This window comes from Drosophila ficusphila, unplaced genomic scaffold (genome assembly GCF_018152265.1).
Source record: "Drosophila ficusphila isolate 14025-0441.05 unplaced genomic scaffold, ASM1815226v1 contig_791, whole genome shotgun sequence".
NCBI classification, from domain to species: Eukaryota; Metazoa; Arthropoda; class Insecta; order Diptera; family Drosophilidae; genus Drosophila; species Drosophila ficusphila.
In genome coordinates this window covers 6,154,398-6,176,871 of record NW_025064737.1, presented here as the reverse complement: position 1 = coordinate 6,176,871, position 22,474 = coordinate 6,154,398, and the positions used below count along the sequence as shown (strand labels likewise).

The window sequence follows — 22,474 nt, the reverse complement described above, 5'->3', positions numbered from 1 at the left end:
TAATGCAAAGTATTTAGAAATAAGCCTGTGATGGTTCATCTTCAGAAGCGCCCAGAAAAAGTTAACGTTAACGGTTCATCTTTAAAGAAAAGTGATATGCAAAAATGATTTGCAGCACTTGGAAGTGAAAAGTGATATTTTAGCTCAAAAAATTCCTTTTAATTTACTTTTTAAAAATAGAAAAAAATTAAAAAAACTATTCCTGATTACCTGCGTGTTTAGTTGAAGACTTTGTGATAAAACAGGATTGGTTCAGCAGATTTTGAGTTCTGATGTTCACCGACTTTTAAAATAATGTTTTCGACTTAAAGTATTGTATACGTCAAAATTCCTCCAAATTCGGTCGTTTAAAACGCTGTAACTCCGTTAGTTTGACTCTAATCGACTCCAAATTTTAACACAGTATTTCCGACATATTATTATTATTATACAAAGTTTACTTCAATATTAATTTTTTGCTTAAATCTGAAATGATTTCCTGTTCTGTATGCGAAGTTCTCATACAAACACATTTTAAATAAAAATAAATCAAAAGTTAAAAGAAAACTTACCTGCAAACGAACACTTAGGTATTTAACAAGCTATTTAGTATGCCCACATTATATAAATATCACATTAAAAAAACCATTAAAAAAGTTATTATTATTATGTTTTATTTACTTTTAAATATTTGCTAGTACTCAAAGTAACATTTTCATATCAGATTTCTGAATAAATCTCAAACTTATGTTTAATAACATGCATAAACCTTTTTTATTGTATTGTTGTACATAAAGTATATCGAATATAGTTGTAACAATTTTCACACTACTATCAACATTTATAGATCTCACTTATTCAGATTTAGTTAGTTAAAATAAAGTACACATTTTTCGTATTGAATTCTTTGTTTCATTGTACGTTTGGTCCCCCTTTTCATGACAAAAAAGAGTGCACTGCCTTCGAATTAGCTACAAATTCAATAGTTTACTAAGTATAAGTGGTCACATCTATCTCGGTTACATAGATATCTATATGCTACGCTCGAAGTGCAATTGGATAAATGCATATACAATACACAATACGTCCGTTCCAGCGACACTAAAGTAATTTCATTAATTTCGTTTCGTCCTGGGGCGTCCTTTTCATCTTTGGCCAAGTCATGTGGCAATTAGTGAGACAGCTATACATAAAAAAACTATAAAACTGGACGTAAAGTTGACTACATGTGCTGTGGGAGAGTATTTTTGGGTGGCTGTGTATCTGAGTCCGTTTAAAAAGCTTTGAGTCATTCTTTTCGCACGCAGCGCAATGAAGTTTGAAAGGATAAGGATGCATTTTAAGTGGCGAACCTTTGCTCCCCAAAACTAAATTTATCCTGACTCAGACACACGAAAGTGCTTAAATTTGTGCCCCGCGTGTTCGTCCAATCTTTTTTTTATGGTCGTCGTAAAATTTATTGTTGCTCTTTGAGCGTCTCTGCGTTTTTATGCTGGTATTTTTCTTGCTTAACGGATAATTAGTAAAGTTTTTCCCTTTCCATTTTTTACTTTCCATGGCTATTGTTGATGATGCACTATCAAACTACATTTCGGTGGTTGAGTGTCAAGTTAACTTTTGTGCGCAGTTTGTGGTCAAAGTTTTAAATTATGAAGAATGGAGATTCTTTAATAGGTTAATAATGTATTATAAAAAAAAAAAAATGAGTAAAAAGAAACAAATTTATTTAAAAAACCAACTAAACACAACTTTAATGCAAGCTGACACTTTGCTATTGACTTTTAAGTTAAGTCAATGAAAATGTTTTATTGATAACAAACGAAATTCTTTACTTCATATAGGGTTTAAGCCAACCAAGCTTAAAGACGTGAATAGGTCCTGGAATAATAGGACTTATGACCCCAAGATAAAAATAAACTTCAGGCATAAACTCGTTATTCAACGTAAAATCTTCTTAGGGTTAATTTTCCATGTCAATAGACCCATTTAGTCATAAGTAATTCGTCTGGCTTTGCTGTAAGTGCTTTCCAGTCGCAGGATTTAACAGGACTCGGTCTCCACGTGGTTGCCAAGCAATTGATGAGCTCTCATCATGGCCTGCCAATTTGTCAAACGATAATTTCTGGTCCAACGAACTTTGTCATTTATCAGTTGTTTAATTTTTAAAAGCATTTCCCGGGGATAAAACACCACACCCACGGAGTCGAGTTATTTGTTTGCTCTCAGGCCCCTTGATGTGCCTAAAAAAACAGAAAATACAACGAAATGCCTCGAAACCGATGACGGAGGTTGTCTAAGCTGATTAACATTGAGTTCTCGACACATTGGCAAAAAGGCGGATGTGTTTGCTTTTTCTTTGTGGATGGGATGTGTGTCGGTAATAAGATTTATACTCAACATACATTTTTTTTTGACCTTCCGGCCGACAAGACAAGGGCTTTAATATATGCTATCAGCTCAGTTTGGCAAAGGACCTTTAAATGTGGCTCATTTTGCTCTAATTTAATGCCAACTCTTTCTGGCCTCTATCTCCGGTTCAGAATCGCTTTGCTGCCACAAAATCGCTGGGCGATTTCTTTTATTGTTCTTTCATGCTTTGTTCGTGTGCATTGCACCCAGTTTCCGTTACTGTTTTTATTATTACAGCCTCGAGATACGTTCTTGAACCCACATCCGAATAAAACCCCGAAAGCAAAAAGAAGGCCAACCGAAAGGGATATAAGAAAAGTCACTCACTAGCCGGGCTTGTCTCCGTCCATTGGTTGGTTAAATGCTCCCGCGCTGTCAATATTCGAAATTGGAATGTGTGTGGAAATACACACAGAAAATATTTAAGCAGAAGGTGAAATACAATTTAAGCGCTATGAGAACCAAAAAGAACTTTTTTGATTTAGTAATACTGAAATTCTTAAAAAACCTTTATCGTTTGAAAATGTTTTTTAAAAAATGAATATCAATTCATTCCATTCTTGAATATGCAAGCAAAACAAGTTTTAAAACGGTTTTATGAGATATGTTATATGTAAGTAAAACAATTTGTAAAAAAAAGATAAATTAAATCGAAAATTAGATTCTTCGTTTTTTAATAGAAATATGCTTTATAACCAATGCTTTTTGCTATAGCTTGCCACATTTTCCCCGTGCGTATGCACAATGTTCCCAATGCTTTGGGGCAACAATATCGACACAGCGCACTTGCAAAAGTATCGCTTATTTTTCGTTCGCCGCCATTATGCAGTGGTATGGGGTTTCGGTTGGCTCTTTTTTATTATTCCTCCTCGGTTTGACAAACAAAAGGTTGCTGCATGGTGGAATGCGAGTGAATTGCATTTTAAATTGAAATACCCGGGCGCGGCATAAAAACACGAGTTTATGAAAGTCTTGAGACCCTCTTTGTCTGGCAGTCAGACATACATAGTGCCAAATTTAAGGAGTGCTATTCAAGCGCAAAGCAATTCCTTGTGCTGATTATATTTTGTCTAACGCGGTCTTAAAACAACCGTTTACGAAATGGCGAACGCCTAATTGGCTGGACAAATGTCAAGTGGCCGAGAGGAACCCACTGTGCACAGTGGGCAAACAATAGAGCCATGCTCCCTGCCACTTGAGAAACTGCAACTGTGGCAAAACCAACAGAGAATGCGGACGTTTAAACAGCACAAATTCCTCCGCTTTCCGATTTGTGTATAGTACGTGTCTGCCGGGGTTTGGGTTTGGGTTTGTGTGCGGAAAAAAACAATGGTGGTTGCAGCCACTCTGGGCTATTTTTGTTGGCCAACTAAATCGTCAACGTCAACATTGTAGCAGACCGTGTTGACATTTAGCCTTGCTGTGCCACCGATGCAAAAGAATGCAAACACAGGACAAAGAAAAAGGAAGCCTCATCTTTCTTTAGGCGTTAATGTAATACTCCCGCTTCTTCTGGCATTTCTCATACGCAATGTAGCACAGGGCGATGGTGATGAGGACCAGTATGGTAATCCCCATTATGATGCTGACCAGTATAATCTCGTCGTTGATGCTCTTGTACGAGTGACCTGCAAAAAGCGAAAGAAACACGATTTAGAGGCCTCGCTGACAAATTACAAACAATTATTCATGTCAGGTGGGCGGAGAATGGGTGGAAAAAAGGGGACTCGGTGGGTTGTGGGCTCCCCGCTGCCGTTTGCCAATCAACATTTCGGGTTTAAGAGCTCCATGCATATTCAAACAATACGAAACACAAAAAAATTATCCTCGACCATGACAAATGCATTGTTATAAAGATTAAACGACGGCCATATGCCAGAAGCAATCTGGATGGCAACCCACGCACACAACCACACACAACCACACACAAAGGAGACATAAAAACTCGCAATAAACAAAAATAATATGAAAATTGGATTTGCAACTCCCTTTTTTGTAACGGCAGCTGTTTCAATATTTTACGATCGTGCTACATATGGATTATTAACGCAATTATCGACACAAATAAATTGAGAAATTCGATTGTCTGGGATTAAATTTTTAATCCTGATTTACATTTCAGCGAACATATAAGGTTAATATAATATATAAAAAATTGAAAATAATATTGTGTTTACTTTAAAATTCTGAATTCATGTTTGCATACCCTTATTTACTTATCAAATTGCAGACCGTAGATTTAAAAATATTCTTATTCAGCCAACTAATAAAGTTTTCATATGCATATAATCACTGTGAAAATTAAATTTTAAGTCTCAAACAATCTCATTGTTTCTTCCTAACAAATTAGTTTTATAAACACAAAAATACAAAATAGGTAATTAAATCTACAAAAAGTAATTAAAATTTAAAAATGAATAATACCAATTTGCATTTCAACAAATTAAACGGATTTCCCTAATTAGTTTAAAAAGTTGAGTTGCGGCTCAATGGATTGCAATGCGAAAAACTTTTAGAGGATTGAATTAAATTATTTGCGAAAAAGCCGCTGGCAGTTTTTAAATGAATTCTTAAAATTAAAGCGTAGTTGGTAGAATTTTAATTTGGCGAAACCAAAGCCATTTACACTTTTCCGACTCGTTGCAAATAGGCTCTCATTGTTCGGGTCCATTTGGGCCAGATGTTTGCTTTATGGGTAATTTAACACATAATCGATGCCGAGCATTCGCTCGCCGTTAGCACTCGACACACATCAAACAAATTAAAATCCTGTTTACAGGCAGCCAGAGCGACGCCACCACAGATTTGTTAATTAGAAGGCTCGTGTTACGACGGCTTTGGGCCCAATGGGCCATGGCCCAAAGCAATGGTTCACCATAAATCTCCCGTTCTATACAATATACAAAGTATATATGCATGGCCAGGCATACGAGTGTTTTTGCGGTTAATGTGCCTGATTGTCGGCATCGAGGCGTTGAGTGTTCTCCATGGCCCACAGTTCATGGTCACTCGGCCCGGATAAATAGGCAATCATTTTGATTGCTTCCCTGGCCAAAAATGCTCACCTGCTGTGCAGCCCATAAAATTCAAATGGATGCAGATAATTTTCGGCGAAATGTTAGGAGATAAATACGATTTATGGAAAGTTCCCATTCCCCAAACATGCGAATAAAATATACTTCTGTTTCCTAAATACAAAATTCAACTTAAAACGTATGCTAATAGAAAAATTGCTAAAGAGATACTACTAAATGTTATTTCGTTGTTCTATATTTCTTCTATATTTAATATTTCAATATTTTATTACTTTGTTTACTTTGATTGATCTTATTATTTTAAATAAAAAATGCAGGTTTACATTAAAAAAGTATCTTTGATCACGATAATACATATGTTTATAAAATTTAAATAACATCTGAGAAGAGCATACAATCTGTTTCGCACCTATGTATTTATCGTCAACTGAAAGTGAAAATTAGTTTTGCATTAAAGCCTTGTCGACAAATGACCGAGGCGGGATTAAAAAAAAACTAAATTTCCTGATTCAATGCTTTCAACTTCCACTAAAGCTGTTGTTTGTTTAAACCACAAAAGAACTGATTTAAAAGCAAACTGCTGATGTTTTCCCACGTCATACTAGTTTAAACGTACAGAACACAAGACAGGGTACACTAATTGGTGTCCAATTTCTTTAAGAAGGAAATAATTGAAAGCCTTGGAAAAACAGGCTCTTGTGATTTTGAAATGTGACCGCATGGTCAAGTTTAATGGGATCCCACAAGAGTTTCAGTGCTATAATGTACCAATTAGGAAGAACTTTGAACCGACAATTGTATCATTAGCCACTTTGGCAATTCTGCAGAACTTTTCAATGGCATTCAAGTGCGGTCAAAGTTTTGTGGCATTTGCTCTGTACTCTTGGTGTTTGTTCAGACATTTATAAGATTTATTTCGGGACCACGAATTTGCGGTTGCTTGAAGCATTAAAAGCGCAACAAAAGTTTGGCACATCAAACAATAATTCATAGAAATGCCTATCCGAGCCGCCTGGAAAAGTTCGGGCTGTCAAAATGTAAGTTATGGTTGCGTGAAATATGCAAAGCGATTGCAGGAGACGAACGCCTCTGCGGCAAATTGAAATCCGTAATGGAAACCGTCGGAGCCCTTGGGCCAAAACCGGGCTAAACTGAGCGTAAATTATTAAGGTTTACGAGCGGATGAGCCCAACCGTTTTCTTGGCTCCAACCAAGGACACATGTCCTGCCGGCCGATATGTATTAAATTTCATTTATTGTTCTCTTCCCGACCGAAAATACAGTCAATAAAGTCATTTGACAGATTATGTGAATAGACAGAATACAAAAAATATAAAAGCATTGTGGGAAGGCATGAAAATAAGGGTCTCACACTCAACCGGCGTTATGTAATATCCTGTGAGAAGTTTGTTTGTGTGTGTGTGTACGTGCGTGTGTTTGCGTCCTGTGTGTCCTGTGTCTGACATCTTTCGAGATGCTTTGTGGCCACAAAGATTTGCCCAACATTAAGGAATTTCATTAGGACCAGATTGAAGAAGAACTTCTCGAGCACTCCGACAAGGCATCCTTGAAGTAGAAATTGTATGACAAAACCCAAAAATCAAATAAACTAAAATATCAATCAGCAGGGATTTAAACTGATACATTTTTAAAAATTATATTTTCACTTGTACTTGTAATGAAATTTAATTTTTATTAAATATTAAAATAAAATATAACATATAAAAGTATTTTGAAAAGTTTTTAAAATTATTTCAGTGATATTTTTTGTATAGTACATATGCTAATTGAAGCTTTCTTTGGATGAAACAATGTTAATTTAACTAGAAAGCTTTCTTTAATTTCAATTAGACTTCCTCCGATTGAAGAGAAGTGGTAGGTTGGGGGAAAATAATCAATTAGATGACTTCAAAGTGAATCGGGATTAAATTTTCTTTCCAACATGAAGGGTATTGCCGCCGACAATAAAGCAAGATGGCGCACAATGGCAATCAAAAGCAAAATAGCTTTCGTTGAAAATGGTTAAATAACTTAGTGTACACTGCTCCTAAGATCTACACACACTACAAATACTAAACACGTTTTAAGCCGAATTAACAAACCAATTGGTGTTTCATTTCGACCGGCGATATGGCAGAACCAGAGTAAAGAGAAAAGTCGCCAGTGCAACCACCATTCTCACACTGCCTTGTTTTTAGACCCAGGGAGTTTGGACTCCTCCGCTGTTGCAAGTACCACTGGAAGGGAAAACTCACCGCAGTTATACCCATATTGACGCTGCCGCTCTTGGCTTATGGTTTAAAGAACGACAGGGCTGTAAGTGCATATTGTATCAACGGAAGTATCATTTAATAAATCGAGCGGATGTATCAGGAGTTCAAGTGTCTGTATCTTATAGCCACCATGGCCCTTCTGTGGATAACCGAAGCTTTGCCTATTTACATAACTGCATTGATTCCCATTGTGTTTTGCCCAATGTTTTCTATTGTGGTAAGTAACGATTTAGGCGAAAGCTAAGGAATCGTCCAAACTTAAATGAATTCCTAGCCTTCCATGTTTTGATTTAAAAATATTGGTAAAATCGATTATAAACGTTAAGTTATTGGAATCACCAATTGTTTTTTAGCCTTCCGATGAATTGTGTAAACTGTACTTTTCCGACACCATTGTCATGTTCATGGGTGGACTTATGGTTGCCTTGGCCATTGAGTATTGCAATCTTCACACAAGGATTGCACTGAGAGTTATCCGGATAATTGGTGGAAGTCCAAGGCGGTAAGAACTTCGCGTGAAAATTATTTTTCTTGATTTCATGCATTAATGAAATCTATAAAATGTTCGTGTGGCACAGCTTATATGTGGGATTGGTGGGTGTGAGCGTTTTCATGGGACTGTGGATATCGAACTCAGCTGGCACGGCAATGATGTGTCCCATAGTCAAGGCGGTGGTCAATGAACTTGAAGCCGTAAGTAAATTGGTTTTGATATTTGGCCAACTGTCCAATCTACTTTTAGAACAACATATTTCCCGTGTATATGACCCAAGAGGAAGAGCCAGTGGAGGAGGGCGAGTAAGTAAACGCTATGAATTGGGTTTTATCTATAACCATTCCAACTATAGACCACCCCATCCGTCCAAGATAACGATGGCCATGTACATTGGCGTGGCCTACTCCGCAACAATTGGAGGGCTGGGAACCTTGATAGGCACTGGAACGAACCTGGTCTTTAAGGGAATTTACGATCAGTAAGACAGTCGTTTAGGGTATTCTCGGGATTTAGAAACACAGCTGTCATTTTCCGCAGGAGATTTCCCACTTCAGTGGAGGAGGTTTCATTTACCAACTTCATGTTCTACACGATCCCCCTGATGGTAATCGGTTACATAGCGCTCGTCATTATAGCTGTGCTGATCAGCCACATGGGTTTGTTTCGGCCGAAAAGCAAAGTGGGCAAATTGATCGCGGAAGCCAACCAGAACCGAAAATTGTTGGAAGACGTTTTGCGACAGCATTATATTGAGTTAGGTCCAATGTCCTGCCACGAGATCCAAGTTTCCATTCTGTTCGGTCTAATGATTGCTATCCTCATTACCCGCAAACCAGGATTTTTTCCAGGTTGGGCCGACTTTTTGAACGCGCAGTGAGTAATTGTTTAAAGAAATATTACCAAAGTAAATGATTAATACACTGATACAAAAACAAAGTTAGCAAAAGGTAATACATTGCAATTTATTTGTCATGAACTTATCAAATTTACCAAATTGCTAATAAGAAGTTTTTGTATCCTTATAAGGCCCGTAGGAAGCTCTTGTGGACTGTTTGTTATTGTTCTACTCGCCTTTGCATTGCCCACGCAATATGTCTTCTTTAAATACTGTTGTGGCAATCGTAAGTACGCCATATTTTTGAGCAGATCGGTTGACCTATAACCTTGCCTTACCTTACCTTGTAGCTCCCTTTTCCGGCCAAGCAATAGATGCGCTTCTTTCTTGGCGATATGTTCATAATAACGTATCCTGGGGTCTCTTGTTTCTGTTGGGTATGTTTTCCCAACTTCCAAGTCCAGTCTTTGTACTCTATTTCCCATTCCTTATAACAGGGGGTGGATTCGCCTTAGCGGAAGCCAGCAAAAGAACTGGTGTTACCATAATGGTTGCCAGGGCCATGCAAGTCCTAGTAGGAATGCCACACATTTCAGTACAGATGATTACGGTCGCAATGACAATGTTCTTCTCCACTTTTAACTCTAACGTTGTCGTGGCCAACATTGTTATACCGATTTTATGCGAAATGGTAAGTTCTAAATAAATTTTAAGGGCATATGTTAGACCGAAGAAAATGACTATTTACGAAGAGTAAAATGGCAGACGATCTGAGCATTTGATAAACAAAACTATACGCTTCATCGATTTTTTTTATTTACAGGCCCTTGTCCTGGAAATGCATCCCTTGATTTTGACTTTGCCAGCATGTTTAGCCTGTAGCTTGTGCTTTTTTCTACCAGTTAGCACACCACCAAATGCAATTGTTTGCAATTACGCCCACATCAAGACGAAATACTTTGTAAGAGAAACATAACTATGTAGATAATCCAGTTTAAAAATGACATTTACAGGCCTGCATCGGTATAATGCCCACCATTATTGGATACTTTATGATAATCATAAACACGAATACGTGGGGAATGGTAATCTATCCGGAAACCAGTTCCTTTCCGGATTGGGCTAAGCAAATTAAGAACGAGAGCAATATCTGATCGCGAATCGATTCCTTTGTTTAACTTTGGTTCACGGAATTTCTTGAATACTTTTTTAGAGAAGCCTTTGCTACTTATGTGAAATTAAACAAAAATACATTTGGATTCAAATTTGAAATTTCTGTCACTTTCATTTTACCAGTTGATGAGTGAGTCATTAGAAAAGTGTTTTGCTTAGCACAAAAGATTCCTTTCCCAAGTTGTTGCGGTTAAACAAAAAATGGCCGAGTAAGATTTCCGAAATCGATTTAAAATGACCAGGTGACCTTAGATCTTGTCTTGCAGTGACGATAAACTCGGAGGTGGAACGGCAATAAAGAGATGTTGCGGTTTCCATTGGAGGGGCAAAGCGACCCTCGTTATACCCCCTCATCACATTACCACTGTTTCTTTATGGCATAATGGAGGATAACAAAGTGAGTATTGCGGTCTCGTCCCATAGTGGATAATTGCATTCCTCATTCCGCAGGCATGGGTGTGCATGTACCTGGTGGCCAACATGGCGCTCTTCTGGATCACCGAGGCCATTCCCCTCTACTTGACCGCCCTGTTTCCGGTGGTGTTTCTGCCTTTATTCAGCATTTTGGTAAGTAAGCTTAAAAAGTAAGGGGAGTAACTTTCAAATCGAATGGGAAGTTCTTCAAAAAAGCGAATCAACTCGCTTGTTCTTAGTTCAAAATTGAAAACTTTGTTCTGTACACCTATAGGTATTTTCATCTAAATTAAAAAAAATTAAATTTATTAAATATTCTAAGAAGTTTATCATCGTCATTACTTGGTTGTTCGTTAAGAAATCTTTCTAAAGTTTACAAATTTCTAACATAAAACGTTTTGCATAAAATGTACAAAAAAACCTTGCTTTTAAAGATAAAAATAAAGTATTTTGTGATACATACTATTAAATCTTCAAAAATACCTGGCAACCATAGTCGAAATATATGTTGGTAGAATAATAGACAAGCTTACAAAATGATGATCAAAATGTTGACATGATAGAATAAGATTAAAGCTTGCTGCTTTATCAAATGTTTTTTTATATATTAATTCGTTTTTTTCTTTAAAAAGCCATCGGATAAGGTGTGCAGTTTTTACTTCAGCGACACCGTGGTAATGTTTCTGGGGGGCTTGCTAATCGCTCTGGCCATCGAATATAGCAATCTTCACCAGCGTATCGCTCTCACCACCATCCTAATAGTAGGTTGTAGCCCCAGGCGGTAAGTCTTACTTTAAGGTAGAAATTATTAAAATTAGAACTTGTGTTTGGTCCCGTCCACAGTTTACACTTCGGCCTGGTCATGGTGACCTGCTTCATATCGCTCTGGATTTCGAACTCGGCAGCCACCGCCATGATGTGTCCCATTGTCAAGGCCGTGCTCAATGAAATGGATGCGGTAAGGATCTTTGTTTGGTATAATTTAGGATGAACTCGATAGCTCATTTTGTTTGTTCCATATAAATAGTGCATTATGCAGGAATGCATTAACCATTTCAAATAATTGATTCTACATATTTAGTATTTTTATAATCTATAAACTAAACCTAACCGCTTCATCTTTAAAATAAGGTAAAACCTGATATTTTGTTGTTATTCTTTCGTTTTTTTTTTAGCAAAAAATTTTTGCCATTTATAAGACGCAGGAAGAGGAGCCCATGGAAGAGGGCGAGTATGTAATAAATTTCCACAGACTGCGCCTTAGTTACACTCAATCCCGATTTCTTTCAGTCCTCCGCACCCGTCTTCCATATCGATGGCTTTCTATTTTGGCATTGCGTACGCTTCGTCAATTGGCGGATGTGGTACCCTGATTGGAACTGGAACCAACCTGACGTACAAGGGCCTATACGACACGTAAGGATTGGTTGGGAATGCCCGTTGATTTGGTACCAACTAGTTTCCCCGCAGGCGATTTCCCGACTCCGTGGAGAAGATTGACTTTCCCGTCTTCATGGCGTACTCCATTCCATTTGTGGTCGTCGTGCTCATCACCCTCACCTTCTTCTCTTTGCAAATTACCCACATGGGTCTCTTCCGGCCAAACAGCAAGATTGGCCAGGAGGTAAAAAAGGGTACGGAAAGCCAGGATGTGGTTAAGACGGTGATCAAGCAGCGCAAGCAGGAACTAGGACCAATGAGTTGCCACGAGATCCAAGTGGCCTTGCTATTCATCCTAATGATTTTCCTTCTCTTCACGCGCAAGCCGGGTTTCTTTGACGGCTGGGCTGACTTTTTGAATGCACAGTGAGTTTCTATTGAAATATTGTTATTTAATGAAACAACTAATTGCTTTATGCTATCTCTATTAGAAAAATAGGCAGTGGACCGCCGGTATTTTTCTCGGTCTTGCTGCTCTTCGCCCTCCCCACTCAGTACACCTTCTTCAAGTACTGCTGCGGAAAGGCTCCGTTCCCAGGGCAATCGCTGGATGCCTGCCTCTCCTGGGTCTACTGCCATAAGTATACGCCCTTCGGACTGTGCTTTCTGCTAGGTATGTAACTCTCATAAGGTTTGGGCATTTAGAAAACACAAGAAGTAAGCCACACTCCAAGTATAAGAAAAGGATATAAAATTTGGTTGTTCTAATTCGATGCAGTAAACTGAGTTTAATTTTTATTATTGCCTACTTTCTATGAACACAAAAAAAGTAATGGGAATATCTCTATTCTATTTCATAAGTATGATATATATATCTTCCTTTCGAATTAAATTGATTAATTTAATGAGTTATAAAATTCTGCGGTGTCTTTGGAGCTATCTGAATAAAGATTGCACACATATTATATAACAACATAATTTAAATTATTACATTACTCGAAATAGCAAATACTTAACAATTGTATTTTGAAAGGTGGAGGATTTGCTTTGGCTGAAGGCAGCCGTGTGAGCGGAATGGCCAAAATGCTGGGAGAGTCCTTGGCCTTCGCCGGGAATATGCACTATGTCCTGGTGGTGGCCATGTGCATCGTAATTTCCCTATTCTGCACCGCTTTCGCTTCCAATGTGGCTATCTGTAACATTTTGATCCCGATCTTCTTTGAAATGGTAAGTCGCTCATAATGCTTTATCTTAATTACTGATTTCTAATAATTGTGTTTGTAAATTACTTCGTCGGTAGGCCCTGGCTATCAAGGTACATCCCATCACATTGTCCTTTCCTTCTGCCCTGGCCTGCAGCTTGGCTTTCCATTTGCCAGTGAGCACTCCGCCTAATGCCATCATTTCCGGCTATTCGGGTTTGAAAACTAAGTACATGGCCGTCGCTGGAATTCTGCCAACATTTTGGTCCTTCTGGTGCTTGCTAATTACCGGAACCGTGTGGAGTATGCTGATTTTCCCGAGTTCTAAGGAATTTCCGTCATGGGCAGAATAGCAAACCCATAGATAAAAACCAAAGCCGTAAAAGGGAACAACTATAGAAATATATTTTATAAGGTAAAATTTCGGATAAGTCGTAAAAGGTTAGAATCAACCATTCGAATGCATTCGACCAGTTGCACATACATCATAAAGGCTTAAAATATTAATGTCATACTGAAAAAATTCACAGATAAGCAACAATCAATTGCAAAATCATTTTCACGCCAATGGGCTCAAAAAATCAAGGTGTTTACCAATTTTCGGAATCTCCAACAAAATTTCTGTCAAATCAAAATACCTTTTAAGTACACAGAACGGCATTTTTGTTTTGGCAATAATTTTGTTGGTGAGAATGCAAAAAGTAAGAACAATTTTCATCTTAAATATTCTTAATTGTCTCTTACTAACTTAGTCTCAGTTCTAGGTGGTCCTCCTCTTTTACGTCGGCTTATTTTTGTCTTTGTTTGATGACCAATAAATACATTACGCACAATTTGTGGCAATAAAAACTACGAAAAACTTTATAAAAGTACGAAAGTCCTCTCAATGGATAAATAGGGACTTGGGTTGGGAGGAAATCTTGACTGCGGGTGGCCGTTTTTGGGCGTTCAAACTGAGTTTGCAGACATTTTTGGCCAAGAGAAAACAAAAACTTCATGCAAACACAGCAAGAAATCATTTGGCTGCTCCTTCACCTGAACTCATTCACATTCGCGGCGGTAAGTCGGTATAAAATCAAGCCAAACATCATTACTCCAAAGAACTGAATTATATCGCTTTCATGCGTGAATGATATGCCGAGTATCTAAGGACCCATTTATAGCGCGCAAATCCCCAGCCGACGTACGCATAAACAAATAACGTACAAGGCAGGAAAATTCCGATGCGAGTACTCATGTGCACGAGTATATGAAGGCAGAGAAATAAATGTAATAAAAACCCTGACAAGCAGAATATACATACGTAATCAAGACACGAATAAAAACACGCTTTTCAACACTGATTACGGTGGGGCATGCGGCAGGACTTCATCAGCAGGACGTCAGGAAGACGCCATCGGGGGGCCAACATAAGCCCGCCAAATGGGCGACAGAGCGGACAACGAACCACCCACCCATCCATCCACCCATCCATCCTTCCACCCCCCTAATATCCTCGAAGGAAATGCCATACAGTGGTTAGGGTTCGAAATAACAATGGGGCTCGTCATTTATTCATATACCAATAATAATGACAGATTTCAATAAACATAATTTGTTTTATTTAGACATTTTCTTCAGCCTGTTTCGGTGCTCAGTCTGCCGTGCAGAAAGGTAAATGGGCGAATTGAATTATTTATAAACAGATATGAATAAAAGCTTTCAGTGCAATTATTATACATCATTAAAAGCTGTTCCACAAAATATATTTATGAGGGGTTGTTCAGGTTCATTGGTGGGTTAGTAAATAAGTTAAATTTAATATTCATGATAAAAATGTACGTTTGAACTTATTTTAGGAATTTCAAATATTAATAAAAATATTCTTTCACGTAAACCTTTAACTAGAAAATGTTTTATAAATATAAAAAAAATATTTAATAAGATTCCAAGCATTTGAATTCATTTATACATCATTTAAAATCTTTGAATGTTATTATTTTTTTTGCGGCATCGATAATAAAAACATCAACAAAAAGAACGCAAGTAAGTCCAATATTTCAGCAAGCAAAATGCTTCACAGCATTACAGTATATACTGTTTAAAAATATATCAGTCATAAATCTCTTATGCATGGCTAAGTCTTCTCCGGATTTCTTCATCACTGTCCGCATTATCCTTATCTACTCACCACTGTAATAATTGTTGTCCGAATAACCGTATTTGCCGGCTGTCCTGCCCCCGCCGGCCATCTTTATAGATTGGTTTGTTTCCTTCGCTCGTGTTGATACTTCCTGCTGCCTTAAGCCGGTGTGTTGTTCTTGTTAGTAGTTAGTTGTTAGAGCTCTGTAGCTGCCACTCCGGGACCATAAAACACTCAAAGCTGAATGGCCCGCTGATCGGCTTTTGGCCGTGCTACAGTTCCTCCTGCGGCTGCTGCTGCTTCTGCTCCCGATGCTTCCGGAAAAACAACTGGCCGAGAAAAGCGGAAAGGAATGCAAATAAAATCTGAGTAAATCTAGACCAACAAATTGTTAATGACTCTGTCAAAAGCATAATGAACTTGGGTACGAAACAGAAATCAGAAATCGCAAACACAAAGAGGCAAAACGAATGCCGACGGCATAGTGAAACCGGATATGGAAATAAGTCATTTAGTGTTCTGGGTTTTGCGAAAAACTAAAAGAGTAAATATGGCAAGAAAGAGAAAATAAACCGAGATTTATTATTTGCTTAAGTTTGTATCTACAGCAATGTGTAGGTATATAGAAAGATTTGTTAGACAAAGACATTTTAATACATTTCTGTATTGCTTAGAATAGGGTTATTGAGTTGATATTTAAACAAAAGAATGATTTTTAAATCGTTAGCCGAGCTCAGCCAACATTACGTATACGTGACTCTTAATGGACATCTTTCCCCAACATAGAAAAATATAATTCCTGATTAAAACCAGATATAAAGCCATTCCAACATGCAAATTAAATCTGTTTTCCTTTGTTCGGCTTAAATGGGTTTCACTTCTGGGAACACCCTACTTAGCCGCTAGTCACGTTACGTATACGCAATGTCAGCGTGTTTTAATTACAGCAAACACCAAACAGGAGAGCCCGCCTCGTCTGGTCGTGTAATTATGCATATAATTAATATGCAAGTACTTATTTAATATTAACCAAATTGCTGCCACTTGGAGCGTGTCGCCAGGAGCAACAGCAGGAGGAACCATCGAGTTTTACTTCCATGGCAACAATAAATTGTGTTCAATTTGTGTAATTAGTGTAAGACGCTTTGCAGCCAGAGGTGAATGGGCGTGAGTGCGCCTGATTGTGTGCTGGTGGGCGGGGCCAATTTACACACATAAATTGTTTTCCAGCTTAGAGAAAGCAATTTGGAAATTGCATGCATAAGGATCACAGGGGATCCAAAGGTGAAGGCAGTGCGGTTTATGCCTGATGCGTTTCTCTAGTTAGTCTGCTCCATTTACTCTGCTCAGAGCTTTTTGATGGGTCTACTACAACGGAGCGAATTGGGCCAAATGAGCTCTGCGATTTGCCATGGCAAGTGGGCACATTGCAATTTGCCGACGATAAACTCCGAGCTCAAATGTGAGCTTAGCGCAAATTGGTTTTCCTTTGTCGGATATGTAAGGTGTGGCTTTAACTTAATTAAAACTTAACTGAAGCTGCTGAAATCAAGTGGCAGAGCTGTGTTATCGGATAGTTCGTAAGGTTGTTAAAAGGTTGTCGAGCCAAAGGACAAGTTTTGTGCGTGATGGGACCAAAAATAAAGTGACAAAGTTTCAATATAAGCAAATTCAACATCAAAGTATTATTTTACATAAAACCGTCACGTGGCATTTACTGAATCCACAAATTTAATAATTAAAAAGGTTTTCCAACCTCAATCACAAACAAATAAATCTCAATTTAAAGTCTACCGCGACCAATTACCAGTTCGTTATTTGCATATTTATCGGGCGGATTTCAACAGGCGCTAAGATATTTAAATGAGATAAAAGCGATTTTCTATTAATTTCGTAAAATGAAAATTAATTCAGTTCAACCCCATCTGATAACGAACAGTTTTCCAGCAGCAACTTGTCCCGTAGAGCATCATCAATCAAGGAAAGTTTTGCTGTCTGGCTAAATAGCTGGAAAAGTTTGACGCGGACTAACTTCTTGGCCAGCTAATCTGTGTTCCAGCTATTAGATTCCTGCCAATCGAGATGAACTTTTGTGTATGGCTAACTTTTTGTTGCCCAATTTCTCGGGCCTAACGCAATTTATCTACTTCTACGCACAACAATATGTTCCATTCGTAAATTTATTCAAATTAAAATATGCATCCTTTGTCATTTTTTTTCGTGGGCATTAAATTCGATTATAAGCCAAAGTTTTCACCGGGACTGTGTTCAAAATTTCTTGCACGTACTCGGTGCAAACTCAATTACACGTTGAAAGAGCAATTCCTCTTTCGCCCCCAACAACAGATCCAGGTCCTTCTTTTAAAAAGGTGGCAAACAAATAATAATAGAAGTTTTCCGCTCTGCTGTTTGTGTGTTTTGTATTTTCCTCTGCCATGTTGTCTCACACTAAGAAACAAATCGCTTTGAAAGCAAGATAATCTGAGTCTTTTAAAAAAGACATTTATTGCATTTTGCGTTGTCAACTTTTATTTGTTTTCATAGTGCTAGCTTTTTAAAAGCACTTTTTTTAAAATTGAATGTCTCAAGTGCCAATAGCCTTTATAAAAATAAGAGAGAATCAAGACAAAAATTAAAGAAGTCAACAAAAATATAGCTAATATATATTTAACTATAATTTAATTTTAAGGGAAATAAATATGTAGAAACATCTCAATATAATATTATTTACAAAAGTTTTTTAAAATTAAAACTTAAATTATTTTTTTTTTCAAATTTTACTGTAAATTAATTTTAGTAAACGCATTTTTGTCTCTCTTAGCTATTTTTGTTTAATGCCGCATTTTACTTAAGTGTAGTTGCAGCTTTTGAGACAAAAGCCAAGGAATACGACCGCAGTCTAAGTGAGAACATATGTTGGACAGCAGATACACACCAGCGCAAAAGAAATAATGGGACTGCGATAAAGGGAATTGGTGGAGAGATAGGAAGAGGCAGCTGGGAACCCAGAGGCTGTCCAGAATGACGGGTTCCATGGCGGGTCCCAATAGGTTCCGTTTTTGGATCTGACCTCCCATAAAGCCAAGTGATGACCGAAAATAGTACTAAAATCGTCGCCTCTGTTTCTCTGTATTTTGTCAGGCTTTGTCTGTTTCTGTGTGTCCTCACTGGTGTGTGTTTATGGCGCTCTTTGTGTGAGTGTGTGTGGTGACATACAACATGGAGTGTGCGTGTGTGAGTGTGGCGTATGCCACATCCTGTTTCCTGGGCATGGCGTGTGCGCACGAGTGCCATTGTCTAAATTATTTGGATGGCGTACATTTTCCGTTGAATTTGCGTCCCTGCACCGAGAGCCTGTCCATGGATCCACTTCCCGGAGAACTCCCTGATGGCTTCTGATGGGGCTCTCGGCGTCCCGAAAACAATACATCAATTTGTACGTATGCACGTGGCCCAGGCGTTTGTCGTGGCAAGTGATTCCTCATGATTGGCCTAATTGTCAGTCAGGTCAGAGTTGTCCACACACCCGACTACTTTCAATGAAAAACCGATTCGATCCTTCCATTTACCCCCTCTCATTTGAAGAACTTGACTACATATTTGCCTTGAGTGAAGGGGCGTTGGGATGAACGTATTGAAACATTTACAAAATTATAAAGTCTAGCTTTAAGGCATTGTGGTCGTCTTAAACATTTGAGTAAAGTTAAATAATTAAAACATTATTGGATTGTGGATTGATAATAGTTTGTAAATTCTTTGTATCAGAAAATTAAAAATACATTGACCAACTTTAATTAGCAAAACAGCAGAATTAATAACATTAGTTAATAAAGCTGATTAACTTTTAAATGAAGACCGTAACTCATATGCATTCAGTATTCACGCTATTCAGCAAAATAACCATTTTATTAGAGTGGAAAAAAGTATTTAATAAAATATGTCAACACTGCGTATGCGTGATAAACTGCGGTCCACCCCAGCACTCACTATGTGTGATGTGTTCCAGGTACAATATGTACATAGAGTTAATTGATGTGCTAATGGATGCTTTATTTTAAAATAGCTTCTGTTTATACTGCTATTTTGTAAGAAGAGCACAATAAACAGATTCAAATTCTCTACAGCTTACTCTGGCTCAGGAAAAAAATAATTATCTTCGTGAAATTCAATCAATTCAAATCAATTTAAGTTTAATTTAATTACGAATTTCAGTTCGATTCCAAACATAAGTTCGTAGACTTCAGAGGAAAAAGTTTTCCGTCAAGATTGACAAAAAAAAAAACGGATATTAATCTTCAAGTAGAAAAATCGCAATTGCTGAACTAAGAGACTCGCAAATAAATGACAACGTTCTCCTTTTCACTTTTCTTAAATTGGCTTTTATTGATTTTCCGCTTACTTTATTGGAATTTTCCCTTGTAGCGTCTTCCCAAACAAATCAGTTTTCCCCCTCAACTGCAGAGGTAAACACTTTTATTTACCTATCGCATTTGGCCACCTCAGTACACAATATTTTGATCCACCTGGGATTTGCTAAGATGTTCGAACAAGCTTAACCTGTAATTAGACTGGGGAAAACTTTCCGACCAAGATGTTTATTAATTGCACATGTGTGGGCCACAAACTTGAGGCCAACCATGCTTTAACCAAACTTCCTTGCTTGACTTGTTTTGCCTCCCCATTTCGAATTGCATGGCGGTTAAAGGAAATCGACGCTTTCAATGTCTTATCCGGCTTTTAAGGGGCTTTCCTTGAAATATTGAAACGCAATAGATGGTTTGAGTGCCTTAAGCAACTGCCGAGAAGGACTATATAAATGGTAAGATTGCACAAGTCGGTTGCATTTAATATGGCAGAAATTTTTACGTGGGGGTGCTCATAAACGATTTAAAGAAAACGTTTAATAGTTTAAGGCGGTTTAATGGCAGCACAATAAGGAAGTTTGAAAAAGTTTTTATTTTAGTGACCAGTAAAATGAAAATGATTCTTTTTTAATGCAAATTTTTAAGAGGAGCCCAGAGTGAGAACTCATTTTTTACTACCGCTTTATGCATAATTTAAAAAGCGTTTCTGTTATAAACGACTTAGTTTTAATACAGCTAAGAAGATAAATCTGCTTGTAATGGTCGCATTAATTTCAGAGTACATCTTGATAAAACAATTGGCGATAAACATTTGCGTATTTTTGTTGAATGTTATCCACGTAAAAGCTGCTCAGGTATGCAATACATTTTAAAGCGTTTTTCGTGTTTAATAATTAAGCTGTCACTCAGAAACGTTGTCAAATCAACGTGTTAAAGAATTTAAAATGTTTGATCCAAAAACAAAACTGCTTTTCACTGGAAAGTTTGAATATGACATCATGTCGACGAATTTTGACCCAGTCTAAAATTAATGTCACAGAAAGGAGAAAACCCAGTTTGCGAGAGAATTTGTTTTGGCTATTATTTTAAAGGCGTGGATGTTCGATTTTATTTATTGATGCATGTTTTTAATTTGTTTTATATCGGTTTTCAGTTTTAAATGAGAATTCCCTGCTGTATTTTTCTAGGAAAAATTAAATTTGCCACCCTCAAAAATTGAGTCGATGTATCTTAATAAAGATTTTACCTGTATTGATAGTGTTTATAGAGACTTAAAGTACGGCAAATGGGTGTTGTTTAAATTGAACTTGTTTTCTTAACAATTTTACGTTTGACGAAGTTATTCTACGAATTTCTTTTGTATTCCCTGTTTCCTCACCTGTCAAGAAAAAACTTTTTGTCACTGCCCAGAGCCTTTTAAAATTCTTTTTAAGCCTTGCAGAAGCTTTTATATTTTCAAGAGAGTTCTAAAATACTTATCCACTTCGTTTATGCAAAGTCTTTTCACAGATAATCTATAATCTGTGACTGTGAATTGCCATAGAAGCAATCTAAGCTCACTGTTTTGTACAGGATCAACTTTATGTCTGTTTGTGATTTTTCAAACAAACCAAAAAGTCAAATATTTAACAAATTGAGTACGTTTAAATGAAGCTTTGAAGCAAAGAAAAGCAAAAATGTTTTCTTTCAGCTTATACTAGCCTTAAAAAGTAATAAAAACAATTTCCATTGAGCTGAATACCAATTATATAAAGACCCAAATTGTTTCCAAAGTTCTATTTGATAATAAACCCGTAAAATTCAATAGCTAAATCATAATATGCAAATGATTTCCAGTAAAAACAAGGCTTAAATACTTTAAATAAGTTTAAAGCCGAGGACCCTTAGAAGCATCGGAAAACTTGATGGATGGCAAATGGGATGCGGAGCGTGAACTTGACTCTGAACTGTGAAAAATGGAGTGCTGATGGAAGTGTAAAAATGCCAGCATGCAGTAAAACGACGGCCATAAAACAAGTCGTACAGTTGCTCATAAAAGTAAGGAAAAGTGGTACCAATACCACACCTGGGTGGCTGACAGGCTGCCAAGATCTGCGCGCGGTCTTTAATTGATTTATATTGGCCATATGGCAGGGGGCTTACCATCGGCCTTTGTTGTCTGCCAACTGCCATTAAATGGCTAATTAAGATTTCAGTCCTCTGGCAGTCGTCCAGCAGTCGGCCGCAAATCTCACGCCTTTTTTAATCCCTTTTTTTGGAGCCCGATTTTCCGACCCGTTGGTATATAAGACGTCCGGACAGCGGGCGACACAAAAGCGCGCGAAATCACACAAACAAACGAGGACGAAAAAACAGGACTATTCCGCGTACACACGCAGTCACGTAAATACGGAGTAGCCGACTCCGATTGGTCCGAGTAAATCTGGCGCCAAACGAGTCGAGATGTCGCTTGGAGTCGTTGGTTCCCCTTTGGCCACTAGGACATCTGTCCCATCAGACGGCGTTGGTTCTACTGATGAATGAATCGAGCGAAGGATGCCAGGATGCGAAAGTTACCAGCATGCCGTGGACCAACAGCCGGAGAGCTTTTACTACGATGCGAGCTTTTACCCAGACCCCAAGTTTTGCATGAAAATAAAGTCCAGTTTAATGCGTCGACTAAATTATACCTATTACTAAGTAAGCTTCAGCTTCAGATCAGGATTTAATAAAAAACAATTTCCTTTTCAATTTTAATATACTTGTTCGTTCCCCAAATCATAAAATCATGTTAGTAATCTAATCTTTTAAAT

At 37.7% G+C, this 22,474-nt stretch overlaps 3 protein-coding genes across 4 annotated transcripts; 2 read left to right on the top strand and 1 right to left on the bottom strand.

The window, feature by feature from the left end:
- Positions 1-645: 645 nt before the first annotated feature.
- LOC108101082 lies at positions 646-22,172 on the bottom strand. Its single transcript, XM_017205281.2, has 3 exons — positions 21,825-22,172; positions 15,367-15,647; positions 646-4,016 (listed from the first exon to the last, which is right to left on the bottom strand). The coding sequence occupies exons 2-3, from the start codon at positions 15,425-15,427 to the stop codon at positions 3,871-3,873; spliced, it is 207 nt and encodes a 68-aa protein (XP_017060770.1). The 5' UTR covers positions 15,428-15,647; positions 21,825-22,172; the 3' UTR covers positions 646-3,870.
- Positions 7,471-10,299, top strand: LOC108101078 (protein I'm not dead yet 2). Its single transcript, XM_017205275.1, has 13 exons — positions 7,471-7,567; positions 7,622-7,739; positions 7,797-7,913; positions 8,050-8,198; positions 8,275-8,389; positions 8,439-8,494; positions 8,545-8,670; positions 8,730-9,065; positions 9,219-9,313; positions 9,378-9,464; positions 9,525-9,718; positions 9,851-9,988; positions 10,041-10,299. Exons 1-13 carry the CDS (start codon positions 7,554-7,556, stop codon positions 10,179-10,181), a joined length of 1,686 nt encoding a protein of 561 aa, XP_017060764.1. The 5' UTR covers positions 7,471-7,553; the 3' UTR covers positions 10,182-10,299.
- LOC108101079 (protein I'm not dead yet 2) lies at positions 10,279-14,068 on the top strand. Of its 2 annotated transcripts, none has more exons than XM_017205276.2 (13): positions 10,279-10,409; positions 10,467-10,597; positions 10,651-10,767; positions 11,247-11,395; positions 11,458-11,572; positions 11,790-11,845; positions 11,905-12,030; positions 12,085-12,420; positions 12,486-12,667; positions 13,028-13,221; positions 13,295-13,611; positions 13,727-13,897; positions 13,955-14,068. In XM_017205276.2, exons 2-11 carry the CDS (start codon positions 10,583-10,585, stop codon positions 13,547-13,549), a joined length of 1,545 nt encoding a protein of 514 aa, XP_017060765.2. In that variant the 5' UTR covers positions 10,279-10,409; positions 10,467-10,582; the 3' UTR covers positions 13,550-13,611; positions 13,727-13,897; positions 13,955-14,068. The 2 variants fall into 2 exon arrangements, with proteins under 2 accessions (XP_017060765.2, XP_017060766.2); XM_017205277.2 differs by having other exon boundaries at positions 13,295-13,637.
- Positions 22,173-22,474: the final 302 nt, after the last annotated feature.

Excerpts from the sequence above, each read along its gene's own strand:
- LOC108101078 (XM_017205275.1), top strand. Across the intron at positions 7,740-7,796 it reads GTTTAAAGAACGACAGGGCT|GAGTTCAAGTGTCTGTATCT; the intron begins GTAAGTGCATAT and ends CGGATGTATCAG. Across the intron at positions 8,495-8,544 it reads GAGCCAGTGGAGGAGGGCGA|ACCACCCCATCCGTCCAAGA; the intron begins GTAAGTAAACGC and ends TTCCAACTATAG.
- LOC108101079 (XM_017205276.2), top strand. Across the intron at positions 11,846-11,904 it reads GAGCCCATGGAAGAGGGCGA|TCCTCCGCACCCGTCTTCCA; the intron begins GTATGTAATAAA and ends GATTTCTTTCAG. Across the intron at positions 12,421-12,485 it reads GCTGACTTTTTGAATGCACA|AAAAATAGGCAGTGGACCGC; the intron begins GTGAGTTTCTAT and ends TATCTCTATTAG.
- LOC108101082 (XM_017205281.2), bottom strand. The coding sequence starts at position 15,427 with ATGGCCGGCGGGGGCAGGACAGCCGGCAAATACGGTTATTCGGACAAC. Across the intron at positions 4,017-15,366 it reads GGACAACAATTATTACAGTG|GTCACTCGTACAAGAGCATC; the intron begins GTGAGTAGATAA and ends CGCTTTTTGCAG.